The sequence below is a fragment of the Trematomus bernacchii genome, unplaced genomic scaffold, assembly GCF_902827165.1.
Source record: "Trematomus bernacchii unplaced genomic scaffold, fTreBer1.1, whole genome shotgun sequence".
NCBI lineage: Eukaryota > Metazoa > Chordata > Actinopteri > Perciformes > Nototheniidae > Trematomus > Trematomus bernacchii.
This window is the reverse complement of record NW_022987513.1, coordinates 4,156,940-4,173,214: the sequence shown is the minus strand read 5'-3', so window position 1 is coordinate 4,173,214 and position 16,275 is coordinate 4,156,940. Positions and strand designations below refer to the sequence as shown.

Genomic DNA, 16,275 nt, shown 5'->3' with positions numbered 1-16,275 from the left:
TTTATTGTATTTAATCAAAAATGATATAGTGTCCGTCCAAGCGTGACTTGTTGGGAGCAGCTGTTCTGTACAGTTGAAATTAATCTGTAAAAACATACAGGAAGTCATAAAGGTCACCGTGCCGAGGTCAAGTCAAACATATACACATTTTGCACATAACAAATCAACTTGCTGGTCACTTATTCACTTTAATTGGCAGGGCTGAGGGCAGAGAAAAGAAACACTTTGTAACCATCTGTGTGTCCAGGAAAATCACTGAGTCATCTATTTATTCCACTCTGCCGTCTGTCTGCCCTTTATTTTGAATTACATTTTTCTTTGCTTTTTACACCTGTCTTATAAACAGACAATTCAGTACTGTACATTATAATACTTTGGTAACACTTTCTATGGCGCCCATTTCTATAATGCATTATAAACATACTCAATATGTTTACCCCGTAAAAGTGTCTTTGAGTATCTTGAAAAGCACACTATAAATGAATCTAAACTTATTATATAATGCTTAAAGCATTAACCTTCATTGTCACACGCTGAATGATTGTGTTTAAGATTTCCTTTAGTTTTAATACATTATGATTGTCTTATGATACATTATAATCTGATGTAATGCACTGTATTGTGATTCTAACTCTAAACTGCCATTGCATTTATCATTAGAAATGATTCAAACAATGTGTAATAAGGTTAAGACCCTGTTTTTGTATTTTCATAATGCATTATCCACATTGGTGCCAAAGAAAGTGTTATCAATACAATAACATTAACACAAATGCTGTGTTGAAATCCTGAATGTTGTGTTTTGAGTTGTACACATTATCTTTGGCAAAATACGTAACATCTAAGTGATAGTTAGCATGTTCATTTACAACATGTTGCTGCAGGTTTACAGTCCAGCAGAACAACAACAGGTCCATGGCAATTCAGCTTGGCTCACTCGGGATACCATTTCTCTCCTGTGGAGTGACAGTCTTTGCGTCAGTTCCATTATTATCCGTGTTTTTATGTTTCTCAGACTGTTGGGAGACCATTTGTTCATTAGTAAAGGTCAATCGTTTATGAATTGACACACGAGTGAGCTGCAGTTTTCTGCGAAACGGCCCTCTGCAGCGAAGCAGCTCTGCGTAGGCCTTGCGGAAATCCCTGTTGAAGGCTGGATACAGGATTGGGTTAAGAGCCGAGTTAAAATAGCCCAGCCACAGGATCACAGAGTTAAGTGTATTAGGGGGGTTTGTATTTTCCTTTATGCCCATGCAGGTGAATAAGGTGAAGTAGGGGAACCAGCAGATGACAAAAGCCCCCAGAACAGCTACCAATGTCACTGTAGCTTTGTGCTCCCGAGCTATGGCTTGATTTGATGCTGAGCGTGCAAACGACGGAGTGGCAGCACGAATTCGCTTCACCTGAAAAGAGCCGTAAAGCAAAGGTTAGAGACACAGAAAATGAAAGAAGTTCCATCAGCAACAAGTGAATGTGACTGAATGCTATTCTTTTATATGTCCTTTCCACTAAAATGACATTCACTAAAAGAAAATCATATTTTGTATCGATTTCCTTAGACGGATACAAAAAGTGACCTTTTACATTGCGCCTGTGCATGTTTTACAGAATAAAAAAAAAACACTGACCTGTTCTCGTGCCACTCTGAATATGCAAAGATACATTCCGCACATAAGCAGCAGAGGCAGGTAAAATGTGCCAAAGGTATAAACGAGAACGTAGTTGTTATTCCATTCAAACTGGCAGTAGTATCCCTCTTTGTCCTCCTCCCCCATGCCCCAGTCCGAGTGCTGCACTCTATAGTCTGCCGTGTTCCAGCCCAGGTGGATGGGCACAAAGGACACTGCTAGTGACAAAGCCCAGATGGTGATCAAGGCCAGTGTCACCCTCAGACGGGTAACTCTCCGGGAGTAGCTAAGGGGAGCTGTAATGGCTAAGTATCGGACCACACTGATGGCCATCAGGGTGAGGATTGAGGATGCACAGAGCAGCACATCCAGAGAGATGTAGATGTTACACAGGGCTCCTCCGAGGGGCCATTTTCCGCTGCGCAGCTCCACGCTTGCAGAAAAGGGCAACACCAGCAGGCCTAGCATCAGATCCGTCACCGCCAAGGACACAACGAAGCAGTTAGCGATGCGCCACAGTCGACGGCTGAGTCCCACAGCCAAACACACCAGCATGTTCCCACCGACGGTCAGAATGATGAAAGCCACCAGAACGAGCGAGCGGAGAGCCATGGAGATCATGGTCACCTCCACTCCTTAAACACAGTGCTGTGGTTCGTTCGCTCAGGAAACGGGCTCACCAAGGACAGGTTACTTTTCCATCAGACACCTTTCTACATGGCTCCTTTGTTTGAAGGTATTCAGGATCAGTAGTAGATCATTGAGTGTAAAGCACTTCAAAGCCATGTGTTTTCCCACAGTCCCAGGGCTATTAACACTTTCCTGGTGATAAAAAAGAACAGTGGTTATTAATTAAAAAAAATCACGTCATAATATAGATACATTTTAATAATTGTGAATTTCAAAGTTAAGCATGTTTATCGTTCTTAGTTCATGGATCGCATTTAATAATAATCTAAAAGGAAATCATGCTTTAAATAATGTATTAACGTACATATGCGTCAGACAAAATGCATGCAAAAAAATGATACTGCAGTGTGCTTGCTTTGTAATTGTTACAGATGTCTAAACTGTTTGTATACATCCCTACATCTAGGAAAAGTTAACTTGTCTAACTTAAGGTAGTGTTGTGTAGTTTAGCTTTCTTTAAACCCAATCTTTACCATCCCTGCTACTCTTTCGGTAACTATATCCCAATTTGACCACCTTCCGAACAGACACCATACAGGTGCGTATAAATCCATTCAGCCCATCAAGGAAATAATGAAAACAAAAAAAGTTAACTTGTAGAGGAACGCCGGGTAAAATCCTAAGAATAATACATTACCATTTATAATAATTTGCATATTCAAACACAAGCAACATCAGTAGTACAATCCATTATTGTTTAACCAGATTCACAACATCCCAGTTTTCCGCATTTAATGACAATGCTGATGTTTAGGCTTTGGTTGACATTTTAAAGGTCCCATGTCATGCTTTGCCGGTTATTACCCGTCCCCTTGTGTGTTATGAAGGTTTTTCTGCATGTAAACGGTCTGCAAAGTCACAAACCCTCAAAGTACACCCTGTACCGAGTAAAACTCTAACACAGAAAAGACCTGTCTATGCTGCCCCAGAACGCCTCGTTGGAGATTTCTCTTTTTCCATTGTTTTCTTCCTGGGTTCAGTGACGTGCCCATACCCAAATTGACCCATTGGTCCAATCCATGGAGCTCCTCACACACACACACACACACACACACACACTCTCTCAGCGGCGAAACTGTGACGTGCTTGTGGGGGGGGGGGGGGGGGTTCTAGTGGAGCCTCGCAGATGGGGGTGCTGCAGCCCCCTCAGCATCCCCCCCTTCCCGAGTCCATTCGCGGTGTCTCGCTGTCTATGAGACAGTAACGGTGGTAGACCATAGTGGTAGACTCATCAGAACTTGTGGGCGAGCTGACCAATCAGAGCACAGTGGGCTCACAGGGAGGGGGGGGGGGGCAGGAGCTCCAACAAGCCGTTTAGGACAGAGAGTGAATACACATACTATACAGTGATGCTGTATGAGAAACCAATGTGAGTTTGGAAAATTGCACAATATAAATATATTATACCTCAACAATGGAATTATGATCAGTAGATATGGCCATGACATGGGACCTTTAAGAGTTATATACTAAAGCCCCATAAACTGACAAAACTGACAGTCTTATGAACAATACAGAGGGACTAGTTTTGGTTCTAAACGTGATATCTGCAGGATTTAGGCTGTCCTACACAGGAACACTGATCATTGGTATGACAAGAGATAAAGGGAATAGGCCTCAATATAAACATATAATGAGGTTGTGGAGCTCTTTCCTAGAAAAGGGAACATTTAATAGAGACGAAGAGAGATACAGCATCTCAAGCAAGTGTGGGCTGTATATTGCATCACTCTCAGGCTAATTCAAGACAAGATCTTAAAAAACGATAAAACATTCTACCAAAGTCTTAGGAGTAAAGTAAACAAGAAAAACCAACAACATACTGTAATGTCAGTATTAGCTACTTTTGGAATGTTAAAGAGATGCATTTATATTTTCCCTGATGACTTTGCATCCACAAAGAAAGCCATTCTCTATTTACAAATGGATACACCCGTTGAATATTAAAGTATGTATACAAGAGTAAAATATGATCCATCTGGAGCACCAGACTGGCGTTTTACTCTGAGGTCAAAGCTCCAGCTGTCTTGCTTTACAGGGAAGCTTTGCTATTTCATTTTTAAATTAGAAATGCATCTAAAAATAACAAATCCTTTTAACAAGTGCAACCTCAAACGGAAACTTTTAACAACAGCAGGAATTATGTTTTATGATATGAATCCAATATGTACTGTATATTTCACACGTTGCTCTTGCATCACCAGCATGCATTACATGTCATCTGTGGACATTTTTCAAGAAACCTTAAGGGTTACTTTGGTATATTGTCATATTAATTTATATACTATTGTTTGTTTTACGTTTATATTGCTTGTTCTTATTAATTCTAGTTTCTTAAAGTTTATTTAAAAAAAAAAAATGTGTCTTCATTGTCTATTTTCTGCTCTTATTGGTGCTTTATTGAACACTTGTCTGCATGATTGTATAAAAGGTGCTCTATAAATAAAGCTGAGATGAGTTGCCAATAGTAGTGCAGCTCCAATGAGCCTGACTGCTGCTTGACAGTGTATACATTCTGCATGTTTGATAATGATGTTTGCAATTTGCCATCTGCTTTCTTATCACAGCAACGCCCTCTGATGTACTGTATCCCATAAAAAAAAGATTATTACGTTTTGATGACAGCAACAACAGACTGATAGATTAAAGATGGTATTCTTTTTTAGGCTAAATCATGAATTATACGTAAAATATCTTTAATTTGTGGTAGTAAAGTTACATGAGTGTAATTATGAGCTGTAACTATTCTAGAGTTCAGAACAGCTTATTTCATACAGTGAGGTCAAGTTTCAAAAAGTGGTCACACTACAATGAAATTGCTACTGTGGGGGCTAGCATCATCAAACATTTATACGATTGGGTTCATCGAATTCTCAGTAGTCTCAGCTTTCTAGCCGTACCACATTTATGCAATTAACATTTTTTTCAGGGACACACACAACCTTCCCTCATCCAGCACCAGTCACTTTTCTACCCATCTCCGCTGCTACTGCACTGAAACTACTTTGAACATTTTTCTATTTTGCACAAAAAATACTTGCATTAATGTTAATTCATGTTCTGTGGACTGTGTTTTTAAATATATTATTAAACCAGCACTTATTAATACTATTACTTAGCTGTATACCCTGTGTATCTAGGCCCTTTTTTGTATCTTGTTTTATGTATATTTATTACATGGCTTAGTTGAATACTCGATTCTGATTGGTCAATTCGGAACACGTGACATGTTGTTAATCCAGAACAGACAGACCGCTGTCAAGGATTTATGACCGTTGTTAAGGACGCTCAAATCTGCAGAAAGAAGTCCGGTCGATTGAACTGTATACAGTTTGGCTGAAAAGCAAACTGCATGCAGTTTCACTGACAAGACAAGAGACGCTCAGAAAGAAGTTCGGTCATTTAACTGTTTTTCAAATGTAACAGTTTGAAAAGCAAGCAAACTGTCTGCTTGTCTTTAGTTTTCCGCTGTCGTGTGATAGCAACATGGAGGATTTTAACATTCATTTTAATATATTTGGAGAGCACAGTAATTTGGAGGAATGGTTAGTGGCTGATGAGTCCCCAGTGAAGAAAAGAAAAAGACAAGAGGGACAAGAAAACAGCGGAGAAGTAAGAGAGGCGAAAAGACACCGAGATTTGAATGACAGAGAAATCGACCAAATTGAAGAGGACAGGCATGAATTGAATACAAAACGGAACACATTATGGGCTATGAAACTATTTAAAGACTGGTTGATTGAAAAAAAAGAACCAACAGAGTTTGACAGCTATGGAGCAGAAACCCTGAACACGCAGCTGCGGTCCTTTTATGCAACGGTCCAGACCTCAAACGGCAAAACCTATTCAGTTGCCAGTTACTTGGGCATTAGGGCAGGGATATCAAGAACCTTTCCAAGGTTTGACATCATGAACTGCGCTACTTTTAAAGCAAGCAACGATGTTTTCACATCTGTTGTAAAAAAGCTCCGCAAAAACGGGAAAGACGTCAGCCAGCACCACCCGCCTATCTCAGCTGCGGATTTGCGGCTGCTCAGGGCTTCACAGACGCTGTCTGTGAACACAGCCGGCGGACTGGTCCGGAAAGTGTGGATGGATGTCCAACTGCATCTTGCCAGACGAGGCAGAGAGGGAAATCGACATTTGAATCAAAGCTCTTTTATTTTGAAACGTGATGATCACGGATGCGAATATATATCTCTTGCCCACAACGCCGATACCAAAAATCATAAAGATCCAAAAGACACAAATAAAGAGAATGACAGAGGTTTTATTTTCGCCGAGCCTGAAAACCAAAATTGCCCCGTTGCCAGCTTCAAAAAGTATGTTTCCCTGTGCCCATCTGACGCCAAAGCCTTCTACCTTCACCCACTAAAAAAGGACCAACAGCTTCTCAACGGTGAATCAGTGTGGTATTCACGTGAGCCCATGGGACATCATTTCCTTGGGCAAATGCTACCCACAATAAGCCAGGCAGCCCAGCTTTCAAAGCGCTACACAAACCATAGCTTGAGAAGCACGGCTGTACAACTGCTCTCTCAGGCTGGTCTTGGATCAAAAGAGATCATGTCTGTGACTGGGCACAGGTGCGAGAGCAGCCTGAAGAGTTACTGGGCTCCAACAATAACCGAAAGGGAGAAATGGAGCAACATCCTGTCCTCCAACCCAGGAAATAGCACCACATCGGGTCAGTGCCTTTCCATGTTGTCTGTCCTTACACACACATTAGCGGTAGCGATACAACTGTGGCAATATTGTTTCCCGTTTTTTTACATGTTGGGAATTGTGCTTTCAGATGTGTCATCTGCGAAACCCCCGCAAGGAGAGAGGATCGAGGACAGAAACGTTGATCTCAATATCCCTAAAGATTTCCCATTCACCATGTCACATTGTACTATTAATGGAAACGTTCAGGTTAATGTTAATTACAGCTAAGGCTCAAATGCTAACATGCACAGAGTTAGTTGCTATCGAAGCAGTTCCTGCCGTTGCAACAGCCTAGTTCAAACATCAACAACGGACTATTTTTCGTAGCGGATGAATGTCATTTTAAATCAGTTACAACTATGTTTTTAATCATTAAAAACATTTTCTAAAACAATAAAAGCATTTCAATTAATATTGGGAGTCATATCGTTACTTTGTTGAGAATGTGGCCATGTAATAAGTGGGATAATGTGCAGCGACTTGGTCATTATGGGGAAAAGAACACCTTCATGCCGATCTAGATCCCTCCGCTTCGCGTCGGGCTCCTGATCTGCCTGTCGGTGTTCTTTTACCCATAATGACCGCGACGCTGCACATTATCCCTTACATGTCACACTGTGGGACTGCGGGAAACGGTATCTTGAGATTTCTGTATGTATAAACACATGTTGAAATGTTGACAATAAAGCTGACTTTGACTTGACTTTGACCCCATAATGCACAACAATTAATAGCAAAATAAAACCTTTGTACTGTTTGCAAAAGACTACATGGTTTCTGTGCCAAAGTGCATGGAAATAGCATAAACCTGATTGGTCAAAGGGGAAGTGCACCAGCTGCTCTCAACCCTTAATTAGGAGCCTGGTAGTCAGAATAACCTGGAATCCACTCATATACTTTATACATTACTCTTAAAGGTCCCATGACATGCTTTTCCTGTTATTACCCGTCCCCTTGTGTGTTATGAAGGTTTTTATGCATGTAAACGGTCTGCAGAGTCAAAAACCCTCAAAGTACACCCTGTAGCGAGTAAAATACAGAAAATACCTCCCCAAAACGCCTCGTTGGAGATTTCTCATTTTCCAATGTTTTCTTCCTGGGTATCGCTACGTAGGGATACACAACCTGTAAGTATTCATTGTTGTTTGTGTATTTATGATGTTTAAAACAAACAAGGTATCTACCACGACTGTTTAAATGGGTAAACGTTTTTCGGGCTACTACGTTGGGATCGCGGAGAAATGCTCTCCGCAGACCCATTCTCACAGCGTTATAAACCTTTTTCTTACTCAATATCAAGCCACACTTATTGTTTTTACTTCGGCTGTGAGTGTTTGTGTGTGCTCAGGATGAGTTTCGCTTGTTCTCCTGTATCGCCGAGACGCCGACACGGAAAGCCTGTCTGCTCCTGCAGCAGCTCACACAGCTGCGAGCAGCAACGAGCCTCTCAGCTTCACGACCAATCAGAGCACACTGGGCTCACAGGGAGGGGGGGCAGGAGCTCCAACAAGCCGTTTAGGACAGAGAGTGAATACCCGGTGAATACACATACTTTACAGAGATGCTGTATGAGAAACCAATGTGAGTTTGGAAAATTGCACAATATAAATCTATTCTAGTAGACCTCAACAATGGAATTATGATCAGTAGAAATGGCCATGACATGGGACCTTTAAACAAGGATTTGACGTTAACTGAGCCGATTGGGGAAGACTTTGCACAGTGTCTCTTTTTTGGTAATTACTGGTCAACATATTTATAATTGATAATCAGTCATATGCACAGGCACATCTTTAGAAATATACATTTATGTTGGTTCTGACATCATGGATCCTTATTGACTAGCGTGTTTGTGACATAATGCAATTTAAATAGCATAAATATGTTCTTTAATTTAAAATAAGTCCCCCCAACACATAATATACTGGTCTCCTTTTTCAGTTTAAAAAAAGTTGACCTTTCTTTTTTAAAGTAACACTTGTGTACACACCTTCCGCCTCTGATAACATCATATAATATGACACTCAAGAGGCTTTGTTTAACTTGGCAAAGACTCATTATTAATACACACAGTGATAAAAATGCAATATTCTATGGTTATTACAGATGTCCAAATGCATGACACCGGTTAAACAAAAACAAACCGCTTGCTCTTTCATGTTTAGTTTATTCTTTATATGTCAAATCTATGGTATCTACAAACATAATGACGAACAGATTGCTGGGTTGTTTTGTTTTATGAGTTAGTGTCATCCATTCAGGGTTTTCCAAAAACGATATCATCCCTGACAGATATGATAACATCAGGTGTATACTTTGACAGTGATAACAACAGTGACTATAAAGTTATATTGTTTGGGTTAGGGTAGACACAATTATAAATGGTGTTTTAACAAACATTTTTATAATGATGCATTTGATGAAGTATAATTAAAACACTTCAAAAAACACATAAGGGCCTTTTTGTACAGATGTTTGCCTTTCAGATGACATACTGGTTTACTTGTTGGTACATTTTGTTTGTGACGTAAGCAGCCTGAATGAAATATCTGCAGACAATATTCAGGACGGAATAAAAGTATGGTGCTGCAAACCATGTTTCACGGTTATTCTTTGTAAACTATTTATTTATTGAATTATTTACTCCTAAAAAAAGTTGCTAGTCAAACCCTGGTTAAAGGACAGCACTGTGTTCATTTTTGTAAATATGCAAATACAACAGTCCATCAAGATATACTAGGTATCTAAAGGATACAAACATTGATGAAGGTGTATGCATTAACAATTTCAGATGTTAGCATTTTTGTTACAGTACATCAAATGGGCCCAGATATGTAAAAGGACCTAAAATAACTACCTTGCTAAATAGGAGAAGACACTGAAAGGGTCAAATTGTCCTTGATGTGCATACCATTGTCATCGTTCTGCATCAATTTGTAGTTGTTTTGTGTAATTATGAAGTCATTTTGCAGCGTAGCAATTGTTTGACAAATGTTGGTCTTTTCGCACCTTTGGAGTGCTTAAGAATATTTGTATTAATTAATTTTATTTATAATATAGAGGTTTTTCTTTTTTTTGTTATGTACATGTGGTCGCTCAACATGTCAATATTTTTGGCCCTGTGTTCAAATATAAAAGTAAACAAACCAACGTTTCTACACTCCAGACTTTTTTAGTACCAGAAACAGCACACATTTCTGTGAGCTTTAGCTTGTCTCAAATACAAATAATTCACTTGTTTCCTCAAGCTAATAGTTACATAATTTATAGTAGCAATGTTTCAGTTGTACCTGGCCATTCAGGGAATTCAAGGTTTTAATGTTTTTTTAATAATGTCAAAAGATGACCCTCAGGGATGAACACTTCTTGTTTCCATGGTGACATTGGGTTGTTCACTACTGACAGTTTAAATCGAGTTGCAGCTGTCGTTAGCCTGCTTCTCCCTTGATGCTATGAACCAGACTTCACACTGGTAGAGGATTTCATATTAAACTCAAATACTAACCATGTTGGTCTCTCTTGTCATATTGCCTTGTTGTAACAGAGCTTATCAGGTGAAACACAACACCATTGTTCCATGATGAGAACATGAGATCTTTTGAAATTTCATTGAATAATTAATTTGATTCCCAGACAGTCAGAAGCCTATAACACATGCAGTGCAAACCTGAAGTTATCTAGAATTACCTGGTAAAGCTGTATGGGAAAGTGGTTCAAATTATTTAACTGGACTTTAACACAGATTAGACAGATTTAAACAGATTAACCCTGCCAGTACAAAGTCTGTGTAATTGAGCAATGCGTTAATAGAGCCGCTCATTGTCAGGGGCTCTTACAGCGAGTGGTGGGTGTTTTCTACTGCAGCTGATTTATATATTAATATATAAATATAAACACATTAGAAGGTGAAGAAGAAGGGTCACATACAAAAATGATGTCCAAATGGTTGGTGGAATTTCTGACATGACCATAATGAAATCTGCTTCCTGCCTTGCCTCCTCAACGCTCTACAAGGTGTCAGCCTTCACCTAAACCAAACAAAGTTACACTTACAAAATGTTCCAGACTTTTCAGAGCTCATATGAAAATGCAGCTCAACTATGACAAGATTAAAATAATCTGCTCTAATTTTCTATTACATGAGAAGAATGTAACAGAAAATAAACATGTAGTTGCATGACTAATACATTTATCATTATTATTAAGTTATATTGGCTGTTTTTGCAATACGCAGCATTGCCCATTGCCTACGTTATTGCTTGTCTCATCTACAGTGAATAAAAGACATCCTGTTTCTGTTTGGCATTTGTTAATAATGATAGAAGTACGTATATCTGTACACAAAGGACAGAGAACAGGTCGGGGAATAAAAAGTATCATTGAATAGATTAAGTTAACCTGCTGAAGTTCATGAGTCAACAATGTGGGACAACAATGTGGCATCCGGCCCAGAAAAACACAAGTTGTGTCAACAATTCAACAACATGTGAGAAGTGAAACTACTAAGACGAGTGTTGGCAATTTTCCAAAGTCACGTCCAAGGAGAAGTTATATGATATGTGTACAGTGCATTTTTATCCTTGCCTTCCTCGTCCTCATGAGTTTATTGAACTTTATCTGCACTGTATTTTAATACAGATTAAACAACCAATCAGAATATAAATGTATGATATATACTTCAAATACATACCATAGACCTGCACGACCGAAAACACATTGGATCAATCTTTTAGAAATGATGAATATTGGACGTAATGTAGAATACAAGTCTAAAACCATGCCTGTCGTCCCACTTGCGGCTAGAAACATGTAAAAAGTGTTTTCAACTGAGTAACAAACTGACCATCCAACACAACCATATTTTTCTAACACTGAATCCAGAAACTCATCCTCTTATATAGGGCTCAGACACACAGCGACTTGTATGGAGAACAATTAACATGAAACCACAGGGGCAACAATTATCTTATAACAAATGCAAAATGATAACTGGCCTTGAGAACAACTTTAGTACACTGGAGTTAACTGCTGGATCAAGACTAAACCACCTACCTGCAGGCTCACTAACATCATGTAAATGGGTAACCAGAGAAAATAAAACACAAATGAATCACTAAACAACACATTCATACTTTTCTATACATTTACAAAGAGTTTTATCTCATTAACATCATCTTGCTATAAACAGTTGTGTAATTTCCTAAAGAAAGTAGTTGAAATCGTGTTGACTCACCTCACATTGTTGGTCTTAAAGGTCTGTGTGATCCCAGCCTTCCTCGCAGAACATGAATGATCCCACTGCTTCCTTGATCCTGCTTAAACTTATTTCTCTCTCTCTTTCTCTCAGTCTCTCTGTATCCCCTCCCTCCCTCTCTCTCTCTCTCTCTCTCTCCCAATGTCTTCATCCTCATAGACATGTGCAGAGTGACACATGTAACCTATTGTGTGCTTTAACTCCCTCTAGTGCATCCATGTGTTGATTGCTGGTGCACATTTTCACTGTTGTTAGGGCTTACATTTGTTTTCTTCTTACAAGGGTATTGTCCAATTTCAAGGGGCTCAAGAGTATTTCAGAAGATTATGATTGCATTTAATTAAACAAAGATGTATCCAATATTGTATCCTAACATAATTTCTTTATTACTGGAGCATGTATGGCCTTGAAAATGAAACCACAAAAAATGAGTTTATACGTATTTATTGTGAGTGAGATAAAAATGCTCTTTAAACATGTTGGTTCCCTAATAATGAATTATTGTAGTACCCTTTACCCTCTTAATAATACATCAAATTCAATAGGTGTGTTCTTTGCCCAACTGCAGACAATTAAGTTTCAGTTCTTGGCCCTCCAAGGTGAAAACGTTTCCGCAGCCCTGTCCTATAGTATATCCACAATTAGAGAAGGAAGCACAAGATTAAGTGCAGAAGATATGAGATGATCACCTCATGACATCACCTGCTGGACCAGACCGTATCGACGGTGGATTGACCGCCTAGGGAGAAGAATGAGGCGAGCCACGATGGAAGCCAAGTTTGCCGTGCTAGGATCTAAGGCCGTTCCGGGCTTTATCAAGGCAATGATTAACAGAACATTGTATAATCCTTTGTTTTGAGAATAACAATAAATGATCCTAATTAAATATGCATCTTTATTGTAATTGAAATGTTGATATTATTGATATCTCTAATTTTGTTGTGCAAGACGTTTATGTGTTTATTGGCACTACATTTAAAGTCAGAGGATCACGAAATAAGTAATTACAGTTCATTCTATGGGAGGCAGATGAATGTCAATCAACATTTCATTACAATCCAACCAATATTTATTGGGATATTTCAGTCAGGACCAAAGTGGACTGACTGACAGGCTGTTGCTAGCAGTCCAAGCAGCAACATTACGGCACAAATAAACATGTTGACAGCCTGGGACAACAAACGGTTTGGGTCTCTAAAGCTTATTTCCCCGTTCATGATTACTGCACATCTGGTGAAATTGTATTGAAATCACCCATTTTAATTAAGAAAAGGCTCAAAGCAATGAGGGGTGTGGCAACACAGGTTTTAGGAATAGTTTCAAACTATTATCATAACGTGTCTACTGATTAGGGATGGGTATCGTTTGAAATGTATCGATTCCGATTCCGGTTCTGCTTATCAATTCCGGTTCTTATCGATTCCCCGTTTCGATTCCAAAATTGTAAAAGAAAGAGGTCAAACGTTTAGATAACAAAAATATCTTTATTCTTTTAAGCTTTAACTGACATTTTTACAAATAAAAAATATACATGCAATACAAATGTATTGCACAATAGCTGTGCTTTATTTTAACTGAGCTATGCCTGTGGCAAGCTATTAACTTGCCACAGGCATTACACTGTGCCTTGTCTTTTTCTTTTTTAGTGTAGTGGAGCCTCACTTTAGAGCGTTTACCGCGATCCATCTTTGGTGTTATGAAGTGACTGAGCTTGTGAACTGTCTACGGGAGGGCGGGGGGAGCCTCGCTGCGGGGCAATGTGGACCTCTGTCGCCCTCTGTCGCCCTCTGTCGCCCTCTGTCGCCCTCTGTCGCCCTCTGTCGCCGCAACTTACATGATGCCATTTAAAAAAATTAAGGGCGGTGCCGGCCGTCAGCGAACCGAGCCGTCCGTCAACGGCCCGCTGACGACCGGCCGTTCTGTGATTCTCCAGAAAACACAGATGGCCAGTCCGCCCTTACCCTGTATTCCACCGGGTCACCGCGGCACAGACGGACCCGGTGGAATACAGGCTCTACCGCGTTTAGGAACCGTTAAGCAGAACCAAAATTGTGTATTTTGTATGGGTACCCGGCATTTTCTTATCGGTTCTCATCTGGAACCGAGTTTCGGTTCCCAACCCTACTACTGATACTAGTCATTACACTGGTCATCAAACCCAATAGGTCTATAGTTAGAGTATAATTATGATGTATTCTTTGAGGTTTTTTTGATTCATGAAGGTCATAGCATAGCAATAGTCTCTTACTTAGGCTTGAGGAGTGTTTTTTATTAACTAGCCTTACTGACATAGTACTACTTTAGAATGTACTTAAACCAAGAGAGTCACCCCTCCTTTAAATGCATATTATGGGTTTTATTTAAGAATTCAGACCGGAAGATTTGTGTGGATGTTGACTGGGAATTTAATATCCTCAATCCAAGAGGGAGCCGTAAAATACCACATCTAGGGAGGAGGAGAAGGCCTGAGAATTGGGCCAGACGGGCAAGACTATTTGTTCAACTAGAAATAGCAGTGTGCTATAAAACTGAACAGGTTATATGGGGGTAACAAAGACACATTTCTGAGGTGGAGAACAAATTAGGCATTAAGAATGTTGAGTAATAAGTAAACTCATTTGGAAGCATTGGTCCAGAAAAAAACGTTTGGTATAAGCAAAGCCAGAGGATGAGAATCTTGTTATTTTAATCAATAGATTTTTTTTTTATATACGGATGAAAAATGAACCATCATTTGTATTATCTAATGCTATATTTTCACTTTCTTTTGCTTGAAAGTTTAATTACTAAAGTTTATTTAAGGTGTGTTACCTTCAGAAAGAGACTCAAAACTTCTCACAACCAAAATAAACTACACAGTAGCAGGTTTTAAGCTAAAAAGATTAAAAGAAAAGAAATCAGAAATAAATACGTTCGTTACAAATGTACATTCATTCTGACCTAAATGATTAAGATTGCTTCATATTAAGAATTTCGAAAAGTTAGCAATTAGCGCTTAGCAGACGATGTAGCTATTTTATTTGCCAGCATTTCTATTTCATTTTAACATAAAGTGTACATGCAAAGTACCTTGGAGCCAATGCATTTATATCATGCGCTTAAATTGTCACAAAACATTAAGCATTTAAAAAAAAAAAAAAAGATTGGTACTTCAGTGTTTCCCCTAGGATGGAGTCATAGCAGCGGTGCTAAGGCACGTGGACCCAGCATAATGTGTACACGTGCGAAGTGCGCCCCAGCACAAGAAAGGCTCTTGAGGCCTCGTACCAGGGCCGGTTCTAGCCAATTTGCTGCCCTAGGCGAGATTTTAGGCGAGATTTTATATATAAAGAATAAATGAAAAATCTCTACAAAAGACAAATACACTACAAAAACAGAAACTTGTTGACATAGGTAATATACGTCAAAATGGCTTCAAATGTATTCAGTATTGTATTAACATGTTTGATTTGGGGGGTGGACGTCACATCCTCAAAGGGGGTCCGGGGGTATGCCCCCCCGGGAAGATTTTTTTGAACATTTTAAAGTAAAATGCTTCAATCTGGTGCACTTTGAGCAGACAATTACTAGAGACCTGATCTAGGGGGTACAACTCTAAAACACCCATATGAAAAAGATCGGTTTACATTTTAATAATCAAATAAGTATACGAACATAACCAATAACCTACCATAGCCAATAACAAATAAATGTGACTTATTTTATTTTTGTTGTTCATTCATATCTTATTTTACCTAGTTAACATTTATTTATTCATGCATTTTTTTGTATCTCTCCAACTTTAAACGATATTTTTGGTTTACTGTCCTATAGTATACATTGGAATGATTTCAAACCTGTTTTTATTCATCCTAATAATTATAAAGGAGTGCCTTGGAAATATGTGTTTACATAATTTGTGGTCAAAACGTTTGAGACCCACTGAGATGACTTTGAGTGTTTAGATAGTTCACTTTAGTCTGAGCTAGCTCTCTCTCACTCACTCACTCACTCACT

General features: G+C 39.2%; 1 protein-coding gene across 3 annotated transcripts; it reads right to left on the bottom strand.

Annotated features, from left to right (window-relative positions):
* hrh2b (histamine receptor H2b) lies at positions 1-12,295 on the bottom strand. Of its 3 annotated transcripts, XM_034152964.1 has the most exons (4): positions 12,259-12,294; positions 10,953-11,053; positions 1,629-2,450; positions 1-1,403 (listed from the first exon to the last, which is right to left on the bottom strand). In XM_034152964.1, the coding sequence occupies exons 3-4, from the start codon at positions 2,247-2,249 to the stop codon at positions 924-926; spliced, it is 1,101 nt and encodes a 366-aa protein (XP_034008855.1). In that variant the 5' UTR covers positions 2,250-2,450; positions 10,953-11,053; positions 12,259-12,294; the 3' UTR covers positions 1-923. The 3 variants fall into 3 exon arrangements, with proteins under 3 accessions (XP_034008855.1, XP_034008846.1, XP_034008866.1); XM_034152955.1 differs by lacking the exon at positions 10,953-11,053 and having other exon boundaries at positions 12,259-12,295; XM_034152975.1 differs by lacking the exon at positions 10,953-11,053 and having other exon boundaries at positions 12,264-12,286.
* Between the last annotated feature and the right edge of the window lie 3,980 nt (positions 12,296-16,275).